Genomic DNA, 12,282 nt, shown 5'->3' on the forward strand with positions numbered 1-12,282 from the left:
ACAGTTGTACACTCTATCTTTTTTCATCTAAGATATATATGAATGAGGTGCTTGGCCTCGAAGATTTAAATCAGAGGTCTGAAAATCTGAAACTATCGCAGGTGCTCGGCCTTGATCAAGATTTAACACTTAACACATTCTGTCGCATAATCAATGCAATCTCACAGAAATCCAGAAATGATGAAAAACCATACTCAGTGTAGTACAAAGTTATACCAAAACATTCTAAATGAAGACAAAATTCAGTCTACTACAGTGCATCAATTATAATTCATAGATACACCAAATGACATCAAAAAAGTTGTACTCCTTATAGGGTGCCCGTAATACTAATCATCAAAAGGTAACTTTCTAGCAGTTGAGGACAATGTGGCATCCTGCTCAACCCCAAGTAAAAGACTTGTAAATCCGCCTTGGATAGATGGAGCAGACATGGTTGAAGGTTGCCCATACAAATCATTTGCAAAGGTTAGCATTGTGGCATTAGCGTATCTGCCTTGGATCAACGGTGCAGCCATGATCGAAGATCGCCCATAGACATCATTTGAAAATTTTGGCATGGTATTAGTAATGTCAATACTACCAGCATTCACATCCTGTATCATAGAATATGAAATTGTTCATAAAACATGCAAGTTAAATATGAAAAGGGGATACTGACTCTGAGTCAAATGGCTTACCATCATTTCCTTCGGATCAATGCCGTCATCCCTATTCTGTACTACATTTTTTTGATTTTCTCCTAAAGTCAGACATAAGAATTGAAAGAAAACTAAAAGGATTAACAATAGAAGTATAGAATGGAAAAAGGCTTGCTAGAATGGGTAGGATCGGTACCTTTCTTTTTAGCACTTTTATTTTTCTTCCCTTTCTTTTTTTCGAGGGAGATGGTTGCCCGTTTACGCTTTGCGCCTTTCACCACCTGAGGAACTCTGAATGATATTGTACCATTTATTGTGTTTGTAGTACACTCAGCCGAAACTAGCGGAACCTCGCTGGATTTTTCATCCATTCATTGTCCTCAAGGTTGTATTGATCCAACAATTCAAACCATTTTTTATTGAAGTAAAATTCTGACCTATCTTCATAGACACATATCTTAAAATTAGGTAAAAACTTCTCAGGATGCTCATGAATTACATGCCCAAGATGTTTTGCAACATTAAGATAAATGTGCCACAAACAAAGCCGATGACTTGTATTTGGGAACACATATGCAATTGCTCCGTCCATGGCCTTGTCCTGATCAGTGAAAATAGTGCTCGGATGCTTGCCTGACATCGCTGTTAAAAATGTTTCAAAGAGCCAAACAAATGAATCGATACTCTCATTAAATATCAGCGCGGCCCCAAAAATTACTGTCTACTTGTGATGGTTGGTACCAACGAATGGAGCAAAAGGCATTTCAAACTTGTTAGTCTGAAAAGTGGTATCAAATGATACAGCATCCCCAAAACATGCGTAATCCATGATAGACTGACCATCTGCCCAAAAGAAATTAGCTATCTGGCCATCAACTTGATCTATCTGAATGGCATAAAAAATGTAGGATCCTCTCTTTGCTTATTTTTCAAGTATTCCAACAGTGTCTGTGCATAATTTGATTCTAAATACTTCTTGCGCTCGGGACCAATCTCATTATTGCAGTCCATCTTTGAGAATGGTACTTTGTCGGGTCCTCCGTAAAATGCTACCATAAAGTCATATACCTGGGATGGCTTCATCCCGGCTTCCCGTATCTGGCCAATTAGATGCCTATCCGCTTCTATAACACGTCTTTGGGACCTCAGCTTGTGCACCTTATTGGGACTAGCAAGATAGTGATTGTGCTCTGTTATAAGCTTTTGCACTGTCCAAATACCATCCTTGTTGACACTAAACTGAATACGAGCCTCACAACCTGTCCTTGTAGTGTCCTTAGATGATTGGATTTCTCGATGGCCTTCGTTACTGCAAACTATATATTTTTGAGATATACTTTTATCACCTCGTCGCTTTGTGTGACTTTTTCTGACACTGAACCCAACCTTGACGGCATATGCGTTGTACATATCATAAGCGCTGTCCTCTGAATCGAAAGCCAATCCAACTTTTGGAACAATCAACGTTTGTCCAACTTTATCAATAGCCTGCCGTACAATGAGTCCAGAGTTAAATTTATATTACCATAATGTGATGTGGGAAAATGTTTTTCTCATGCACTTTATGAATTTATTTTCCTAAGCTTACTGAAGAACACATATTAATTTTGAGCAGTCATTTGCCAAGTAATCAGTGCATAGTACAGTACTAGAGTACGATGATCTTATGCCGACTGTCTGAATAGGATATCGCTTTTCAACCCGTACCTGCATTCTTTGCTCTACACCGGCGACCCCGTCGTCCTGCTGAGCTCCTTCTCCTATCATGGCGGTGGTCGTATCCTCCCGGAATCCTCCTCCTGACATGAAGCGTGGGGCCTGCAAGTTCATGGCGTGCGCACAACCATTCTTATCCGCAAGGTTTATGCGGGACAAGTCGTCGGCAGTGCCACCGTGGTTCGTCATGGCCGCTCCCGTCCTTCTCGATGGTACTGCAGCTTCAAACTGCGGCGGCCATGAATATCCTTCTAGGCTGATGCGGCCATGCGAAGGAGAGGATGACGATGCGTTTGGGCGTGAGGCAAACATGGTTGTGCTCTCCCCCGACAGATTGAGTGCCGGACCAGGGTTCCCGCGGCCGCCACCAGTCTCATCTGCCATGATCAGATCGCCGCTATTCAAGGGAAGCAGATGCTATCAATCAAAAGTATGCGTATCTGATTGAAAAGGCATAACGACGGGAGTTGATTGCCTGCAGTTTTTGCAGCCGAGCGGAGCCCAGGGAGCCGGGATCGCACGTATTTGGAGCCGAGCGAGCGCTCCCGAGCCGACGGAAGGAGCGAACGGATCAGAACGAACGGCGACGGTCGGATGTAAGGAGGGGACACGTGGACGAATCTGGGCAGGGGTACGCACAGAATGGGCTTTGCAGCCGGTGTCCACGAAATTTTCTTCCCCGGGAAAAGTAGTCGAGAAACCAGCTGTCACGGGCCATGCACGCTGCCACATTGTGTCGGCCGGCTCCTTTCCCCCGCAGGAGAAAACCAAAACGTACTAGTCACCAACACCGCGACTCCACCCAGTCGGTGAGCACCGCACCACTGCCGCCGCGCGCGCCCATAAATACGCGCCCACCCCACCCCCGGCTCACCTCACAAGCACACCCATTCCCTAGCTCCTTCTTCCCCGTCTCCGTTTGCTCGCCTGCCGGTGAGAGCAAGCAAGAAGCCGGCGAACTCGCCGTACGTGGTGCGGTTTTGCCCTGTAAATGTCTGGAGGCCTGCCCGGTTTCGTCGTCGAGGTGTCGTCCGGGCTAGAGGTGGCGCTCGTCCCCGTCTTAGGCGCCGTGGTCGTTTCCTTTGTGAAGCGCTCGTCGTCCCCGTCGCCGGAGAAGAAGCTGCGTTCCTGTACCGGAGGCTTCATCAACGAAGGTATATGGTATTAGTATACATATGTGCAGTGCATGACCGATGTTGTCTCCTCGTTACCGTGAGTACATGTACGGTGTACCATCATGCATGCGGCGACGTCAGCTCATGCGTGACTGCTTCCTTTCGTCTCGATCTTGACCTTCATTTCACCATTCTCCGATGGACTGGTTTCGCTAGATTCGAGCGCTGCTGTGCTGTGCAAAAGCATATAGGAGTAACTCTATTCACCGCTCTGAAGAGAGGTGGGATCCTATGCATGTACCACACGTGGGACCCCACAGGATTATGCTATATACCATCCCCTAAATGTAGTCTTGGATGGATATATGTGTTTTTTTCTTCAGAAAAAAAGAGAAAGAAGTACCGGTAGTATGCACGCTTCTGAGCGGAGATCAGACAGTGCATGGCGATAAGCGCGCCACCGTCTCCACTTTGTCTGATCTGCTAAACAAACTGATCATGTTAGGTCGATATAGTGTCTTTTTCTTAACAAAAAGAGAAGAAATGGAGTATACTTTGGCAGTGGTCACATGGTTTCATCCTTGACATGAGCTGTACTCGCAGGTTGAACTAATCTGGCCGCCTTTTCAAGCCTCACACAAAGAAGTATCGGCGAAACTTCCTGCAGGACCGGACAAAACAAACAAGGTGCGTATCGTGTGGGCATCACATATTTATAGTATGATTGCACGCTGAAAATGTTGCAATATGCACGCCAACATTTCGTATAAAATAAGTACTGATAAGCAGGACTGCATCTACACCGCAGCCAACCGATTAGAGCGTATGTAAAATACAGAAAAAGAATACTTACTAGTATTGGTTAGGAATCTCAAGGATTATCTTCGTAATTTATTTTTTCTGAATTTTGTGATGGAGCAGCCGGAAGGTGAAGAAGGTTCAGAGAATTCACCGGACGATCAAGGCAATGGCTCCAAGGACCGTGGATCCCAAGTGCGTATCGCCCATCACTGAAGATGGGTCGACGGACAGGCGAGGAAACTCAGCAGTCAAAGCAAACACTGGGAAATGGAGATCTTCCATCCTGCTGCTAGGTAAAGCCTTGCTTTATTTGATGTTGTTCTTCGATCATATGCCACAGACACTCTGTTTTTGTCTATGAGTTAACTGGATCTGGATTCTGATCGAGATTTCTTGTGCTGTTGGTGATGATGCAGTTAACTATGCGCTTGTAACGTGTGCCTTCTTCGGCGTCGGGGTGAACCTGGTGGTGTTCCTCCGGCGGGTGCTCCACCAGGACAACGCCGAGGCGGCCAACAGCATCAGCAAATGGACCGGCACCGTCTACATCTTCTCCCTCATCGGCGCCTTCATGAGCGACTCCTACTGGGGCCGCTACATCACCTGCGCCATCTTCCAGATGATCTATGTCACGGTACGCTCAGCTCAAATCGATCGTAATACAGGCTTATTCTATTTTGGATTGTTCTGATCTGAACTTCTGATGACCAGGGACTTGTGATACTGTCACTGGCGTCGTGGTTCCTGCTGGTGAAGCCCACTGGGTGCGGCGACGTGGAGACGCACTGCGACCCGCCGTCGACGGCGGGGGTCGCGCTCTTCTACCTGTCGACGTACATGATCGCGTTCGGCAACGGCGGGTACCAGCCGTCCATCGCCACGCTGGGCTCGGACCAGTTCGACGAGACGGACCCCGACGAGGCGCGCTCCAAGGTGGCCTTCTTCAGCTACTTCTACCTGGCGCTCAACGTGGGCTCCATCTTCTCCAACACGGTGCTGGTGTACTACGAGGACGCCGGGCAGTGGGTCATGGGCTTCTGGGTCTCGGCGGGCGCGGCGGCGCTGGCGCTCGTGCTCTTCCTCCTCGGCACCCCCAACTACCGCTACTTCAAGCCCACCGGCAACCCGCTCACCCGCATCGCGCAGGTGCTCGTCGCCGCGTGCCGCAAGTGGCGCGACCACGCGTCCACCCGCGGCGAGCTGCTCCACGAGCTGGACGGCGACGAGTCTTACAAGGAATCCGGCATCCGGAAGATCATGCACAGTGACCAGCTCAGGTACCTTGACAAGGCCGCGACGGTCACCGAGGAGGACTACTGCGAGCCGGAGAGGATAAAGGACCCGTGGAGGCTCTGCACCGTGACGCAGGTGGAGGAGGTGAAGTGCATCCTCAAGATGCTGCCCATCTGGATGTGCACCATCGTCTACTCGGTGGTTTTCACGCAGATGGCGTCGCTGTTCGTGGAGCAAGGGACCACCATGAACACTAACATCGGGTCGTTCCACGTGCCGGCCGCGAGCATGTCGGTGTTCGACATCCTCAGCGTGCTGGCGTTCATCGCCATCTACCGGCGCGTGCTGGTGCCGGTCATGGCGAGGCTGTCCGGGAACCCGCAGGGGCTGACCGAGCTGCAGCGCATGGGCGTCGGGCTCGTGATCGGCATGGGGGCGATGGTGGTGGCAGGCGTCGTGGAGGTGGAGCGGCTGAAGCGGGTGGCCGCGCCGGACCAGCCGAGCTCCCTGAGTGTCCTGTGGCAGGTGCCGCAGTACGCGCTGATCGGGGCTTCGGAGGTGTTCATGTACGTTGGGCAGCTGGAGTTCTTCAACGGGCAGGCGCCCGACGGCGTCAAGAGCTTCGGCAGCTCGTTGTGCATGGCGTCCATCTCGCTCGGGAACTACGTGAGCATCATGCTGGTCAGCGTGGTGACCAGCCTCACCGCCGGCGACAAGAGGCCTGGGTGGATCCCGGGTAACCTCAACTCCGGCCACCTCGACAGGTTCTACTTCCTCCTCGCAGCGCTCTCGCTCGTCGACCTCGCCGTGTACGTGGCCTGCGCGATGTGGTACAAGGGCATCAAGCTCGACAGCAACGAGGAGAAGGGAAAGGTGCCGGTGCATGTTTAGGGCCTTTTTCGTACCTTTGAGGTATCTATAAGTGGGCTTGCTATTGGTTCGGCCGACGTACTGGGCTGCCGATGCGCTTTCCCGTAGTAAAAATAATAAGTATGTCATCCTGTGTTTGCTGCATAGGCCCATGTTGCTTTCTGTCCTAGTTTCAACTCCAAGACCGAGAGTTCTTATGCTTGAAGAAATGTATCCAAGAGTCATGGTCCATGTCAAGCAAATTTCCTGACACGCACTCTCTGAATTTGATCGATCAAAAGGAAGCAAGTTTACCGGGATTATGATGACGATACCAAGCAATTTGGGATGCAACAGAGTGGTGATCAGTTCGGACTTCCTGGCGCTAATCAACACTACGCAAACCGGACGTAATATCCGGTCTCCGGATGAGGCTGTTGCGTTACATCAAGATTGTGTTCTTTTCATGATGAGATTTGAGAATTGCCTAGTAGAGGCGAACTTGGTGGTGCATGGATCAGCTATGCTTGGTACCCAATATTGTAGTTCTTCGAGAGGTTCTTCGGGAGGATTATGGTTGATGTAGAGTGATGAACTACAAGTATCTGTTTATGGTGCTTCCTCGGTTCCTCCCATGCTATTTGATGCAGGGCAATGCCATTGGGTTGTCCCAATCTTCACAATTTGGAGGTGGCAAAGGAGAAATCACAAAGAACAAAACAAAACTCAAGACAGGTAACACTTGTTGAGTATATTGATTATTAAGAAAGATGAGATAGACTAGGATTTGTTCTGCCTTGTCTTGTAATTCAAGTAGATCATTGTACTCCAGTATATATGCCACGAGGCTCAAGTAATACAACGAACAATTCAACCAATCCCTCTTTCCCTTCTAACATGGTATCAGTTTCCGGATTCTAAACCCTAGCCGCCGCCGCTTCCGCACCCGCGCGCCGCTCCAGGGCGGTCGGCCTCCATGACCGCCGCCGGGGGCCGCGCCGCCCGTACCTAGGGTTCGTCCGCCGATCGTGTTGACCGGCTGCCCTAGAGAGCCTTTTCCCGAACCCTTGCTCCGGGGTTTTCTCTCTTCCACCGGTCATCTTGATCGGCGGTTTCTTTTTGATTTTCCGATCTAATCTTATTGCGTCGCTCACCGCCGCCGTCGACCCCGTGCGCCTCTACTCCAACCCCGGCGCGATCGGCCGGCTTCTTCACCGACAAGCCTGCCCCGCGCGTCGTCCGCGCGTCTGCCTGTCGGTCGCCCCGACCCGGCGGCCTCGCGCGTCGTCTGCGCGTCTGCCCGCCGGTCGCCCCGACCTGGCGGCCTCGCGTCATGTGGCGGCCCTTCACCGCCACTATTCGCGCGCCGGCCCGCCCGTCGATCTACGCCGGCCGTCACCGCCCTGCTCCGACCGGGACTCCTGCATCACCCCGACCCGGCGGCCTCGCGCCATGCGGCGGCCAATCATAGCCGCCCTGCCGCCCGCTGTCGTCGGCTTCATCTCGGACTCCGCCGCCACCCTGTCTCCACCGAGCGGCGTCCCCGACCTCACGCGCGATCGGATTGATCACCCGCCCGCCGCCGCGATCCGCCTCATCTACGCCGTGTGACCAACCTGGCCTGTCGGTGGCGCGCGCCTCCGCATGCCCCGTGAAGACCGTCCCGAGTTCAGCGCGCCCCTCTACCGATCGAGCAACGGGCTACCGTTGCGTCGCTTCATCGGGCCGCAGCACCGTCGCCCCGTGGTTCTTCTCCCGGCTGCACCGACCCACGTCACCGCTGCGTCGCCCCTTCGGTCCGTAGTGCCGCGGCCCGCGGTCCACCGCCGTCCCGAGGCCATCCGCTCCAGGTCGTCCCCATGGTAGCACCGACCCTCGCGCCGCCGCTGCGTCGCCCCGTCGGGCCGTAGCGAGTGTGGCATGCGGTCCATGCCGCCGTCCCGAGGTCGTCCCTGCGGTTGCACCGACCCGCGCTTCTCCATTGCGCCGCCCCTTCAGGCTATCGTGCCGTGGCCCACGGTCCCTGCCGCCGCCCAGAGGTCTTCCTCCGTCGCCTTGACCTGCCCGCCGCCGCTGCGTCGCCCCTTCGGGCCGTAGCGCCACGGCCCGCGGTCCACCGCCGTCACTACGCCTCGACTTCCCGTGGTATGCGTCGCGCCGCCTCCCTTGGCGCGGGAACGCCACCGTCCGCGCCGGTCTTCGTCATGCTGTTGTGTTCTCCTCACCTACTTCGAGCACCGCCGCCACGCTCCTAACTTAGCCGCCGCCACCGCCGCTCTTCTTCGGCCGCTGCCGCTGCTACCCCCATAGCCGCCGCCTCCCGTCCACCTCCCTTCATCTTTGTCCAGCACCAGCCCGTCGCCAGCGTTGCCGTCATCTACCCCGACCGCTTCATCTACTCTGACAACCGTGGGCGACATTGGCCCCGCGCCGATTGGCGCCGCAACCGTTGTCGAGTCCTTCTCTACTGGCCTCTCCAACTTCTTCGACATGGCATACAGCTCGTGCAGGTCTCAATCTATGCATGCCCGGTGCTGGCAACACCACCGCGTGCCTTCGTCCACGATGTGTCCCCGGGCCTGGCAAGCCTGGTGCGGTGCTTCGTCAACTTCGTCCTAGTCCGTCTATGCATGCCCGGTGCTAGCAACACCGACGCCTGCCTTCGTCTATGATGTGTCCCCGGGGTTGGCAACCCCGGCGCGACGCGTCATCAACATTATCTACTTCCTGGCGCACCACTACTTCAACACCACTGCGACCATGACTAACTCGGTGCCTCCTTGCGCCCGCGGCTCCACGGCGACTTCCTCGACACCGGCCACCCCGACTCCACATCGACCACGACATTCTTTGCACGGCTACCTCGACCACGGCTCCACCACCCACGCTCTCGGCTACCTCGACAACGACACAAAGGGCTACCGCCTTGCTTGAGCAACCTCGTCGGTTTCCACTCTAGCCATGACTCCGCGATGCATCGACCGTTACGACTGTGGGGGGTTGTGTCTGTCGGCTTGCCTTTGGATTCTTCTCCAGTCTCACTGTTTGCGTCGCTACCGTTGTGACTGCGGGGGGATGTTGAGTATATTGATTATTAGGAAAGATGAGATAGACTAGGATTTGTTCTGGCTTGTCTTGTACTCCAAGTAGATCATTGTACTCCTATATATATGCCCACGAGGCTCAAGTAATACAACGAGCAATTCCACCAATCCCTCTCTCCCTTCTAACAACACTAATGAACAAGGTTCACATCACACATGTGCTCTCAATGCATCCAAAGTCAAGAGAAACTCCCTCCTTCTGAAATTACTCGTCACAGAAGTCACTGGCGACGGCCTCCAGTGGGCAGGGTATAGCAGCCTCCATACCTTGATTCCGAGCAAAAACAGTTTGTATACATATGTATGTTACATCCGGGCCGCGTCCTAGTTGGTTTGCATCGCTAGCAGTTTTACCTTAAAAGGAGAGATGATGGGCCGACGCATCCAGCTAGTTGGGCCAGGAATCGATCGAGCGCCCACGCACGAAGCAACAACCGGTCGAGGCACTCGTCGAGTTGATGATTTTTGGGGCTGGCATGAAGAAAACCATGGAAAGTTCAGCATTGGGAGCACATATCTTATGATACTAAGGACAAAAATCCATCGAGAAGCTTGGTTAAACGAAACAGAAGGTTCATAGCATGTCCAGCATGAGAGTAAGCAGTGGAGCAGCATTTGGCATATACAAGTTCCATCCAAAGTCAGAATGTTCATGTGGAGACTAGCGAGACAGTCCATGCCAACTGGCGAGCTCTTGAACCACCGCAACATGTCATCAGAAGTTAGCTGCAACCTATGTGGAGTAGGAGACACATGGATGCATGCTCTCCTCACTTGCCCGATGTCAAGCAGTGTCTGGGCGCTTGCTCCAGAACACCTAGTCGAAACCCTAGCACAGGAGGAATGCTCTCATGAATGCTCTAAGGACTGGCTGTTTCACATACATGAAATAATGAACAAGGAAGACTTTGTGAGGACAATTGTTACGGTATGTGCAATATGGAGCGCGCGGCACAAGGCGATTCACGTGGCCATCTTCCAATGACCAGTGACAGTTAGCGACTTTATCACAAGGTTGATTTTGGAGCTACAGGAAGTCCATACACTGAAGACAAAGATGACTACCGCAAAGACATCCAGGCCGACGCAGTGGCAGCCGCCGGTGGTGAACTATGCAAAAGTAAACGTAGACACGGCGGTTTCTCGTCATGGAGGGTATGGGGCAGTGTCAGCCATTAGTCGTGATGCAACGGGCAGTTTTTTGGGAGCTTCAGTGCTAGCCTTTCGACATCTTGCCGATCCTCAAGTGCTTGAAACACTGGTTGTGCGTGAGGCACTTGCCCTTTCTGATGATCTTTACTTAAGGAGCATTCACGTGGCCTCGGACTGCAAAGGTGTCATAGAAGATATCCAGAAGAAGAATACTCCCAGCTATGGAGCAATCATACGCGAAATCTTAGATCATTCATCGTCTTTTGATTTTTGTAATTTCAGTCACGAGTTTAGGAGCTCAAACTTTGAAGGTCACAATCTTGCAAAGCATGCACTCTCTCTTGGTGGTGGCCGCCATGTATGGTTAGGGCACCTCGGAGATCTTCTGAAAGCACAAGTGCTCCCTAGGTGGTTTTGGTAATTAATGTCAACATATCTCTTGTTGGACTAACACTTTTATCTAGTATGTTTCAGATAAGTTCAACATTGGAGTGGCATGGACTAAAGGATGTGGGAACTCCTTCAAGATGCTAAGGACAAAGGATTGGCTTCAGCTTCAAGCTCAAGACTCTTCATTTTACATATTAGTGATCCAAGATCACATTGAGTCTATAGGAAAAGCCAATACTATCAAGGAGGGATGAGGTGTTGCTTAATGAGCCTCTTGCTTCATGTGCTTAGTGATATGCTCCAAAACCCTCAGCTACTTTCCCACTTCCACATATGTCCTAAACCTAAAGTCAAACTCGGCCCCACTAATTCTTCCTATCCGGCGCCACCGAGTTTGGATGTCTTAGCCACTGCCACAAACCCTAAGCAAATCGGTCTTACCGATAGGGATCTTGGTCTCACCGAGATGGGATTGTAATCTCTCTGTGTATGTCCATTATCAAAATCGGTCTCACCGAGTTTAAGCAATCGGTACTACCGAGATTACAATGCAAACTCTCTGGATAACTCATTACCAAAATTGGCCCCACCGAGTTTGAGTAATCGGTCCCACCGAGTTTGCCTGACCAACTCTCTGGTTAGCTTATTACCAAAATTGGTCTCACCGAGTTTGTGTAATCGGTCTTACCGAGATTACGTTATGCCCTAACCCTAACCAAATCGGTCTTACCGAGTTGCATTTCGGTCCCACCGAAAATCCTAACGGTCACTAGATTTGCTGAATCGGTCCGACCGAGTTTACCAATTCGGTCCCACCGAGTTTGGCAAGTTGTGTGTAACGGTTAGATTTTGTGTGGAGGCTATATATACCCCTCCACCTCCTCTTCATTCGTGGAGAGAGCCATCAGACTGAACCTACACTTCCAGCATCCTATCTCTGAGAGAGAACTACCTACTCATGTGTTGAGGCCAAGATATTCCATTCCTACCATATGAATCTTGATTTCTAGCCTTCCCCAAGTTGCTTTCCACTCAAATCTTTTTTCCACCAGATCCAAATCCTATGAGAGAGAGTTGAGTGTTGGGGAGACTATCATTTGAAGCACAAGAGCAAGGAGTTCATCACCAACACACCATTTGTTACTTCTTGGAGAGTGGTGTCTCCTAGATTGGCTAGGTGTCACTTGGGAGCCTCCGACAAGATTGTGGAGTTGAACCAAGGAGTTTGTAAGGGCAAGGAGATCGCCTGCTTCGTGAAGATGTACCGCTAGTGAGGCAAGT

General features: G+C 51.8%; 2 protein-coding genes across 3 annotated transcripts; one reads left to right on the top strand and one right to left on the bottom strand.

Annotated features, from left to right (window-relative positions):
- Positions 1-248: 248 nt before the first annotated feature.
- On the bottom strand, positions 249-2,769 carry LOC123134418 (protein FAR1-RELATED SEQUENCE 5-like). The gene is made up of 4 exons (XM_044553677.1): positions 2,349-2,769; positions 838-2,129; positions 681-742; positions 249-596 (listed from the first exon to the last, which is right to left on the bottom strand). Exons 1-2 carry the CDS (start codon positions 2,739-2,741, stop codon positions 1,524-1,526), a joined length of 999 nt encoding a protein of 332 aa, XP_044409612.1. The 5' UTR covers positions 2,742-2,769; the 3' UTR covers positions 249-596; positions 681-742; positions 838-1,523.
- A 376-nt stretch (positions 2,770-3,145) lies between these two features.
- Positions 3,146-6,626, top strand: LOC123134419 (protein NRT1/ PTR FAMILY 7.3-like). Of its 2 annotated transcripts, XM_044553678.1 has the most exons (5): positions 3,146-3,511; positions 4,076-4,159; positions 4,394-4,566; positions 4,690-4,907; positions 4,985-6,626. In XM_044553678.1, the coding sequence occupies exons 3-5, from the start codon at positions 4,440-4,442 to the stop codon at positions 6,395-6,397; spliced, it is 1,758 nt and encodes a 585-aa protein (XP_044409613.1). In that variant the 5' UTR covers positions 3,146-3,511; positions 4,076-4,159; positions 4,394-4,439; the 3' UTR covers positions 6,398-6,626. The 2 variants fall into 2 exon arrangements, with proteins under 2 accessions (XP_044409613.1, XP_044409614.1); XM_044553679.1 differs by lacking the exons at positions 3,146-3,511; positions 4,076-4,159 and adding an exon at positions 4,203-4,295.
- Positions 6,627-12,282: the final 5,656 nt, after the last annotated feature.

Source organism: Triticum aestivum, chromosome 6B (genome assembly GCF_018294505.1).
Source record: "Triticum aestivum cultivar Chinese Spring chromosome 6B, IWGSC CS RefSeq v2.1, whole genome shotgun sequence".
NCBI classification, from domain to species: Eukaryota; Viridiplantae; Streptophyta; class Magnoliopsida; order Poales; family Poaceae; genus Triticum; species Triticum aestivum.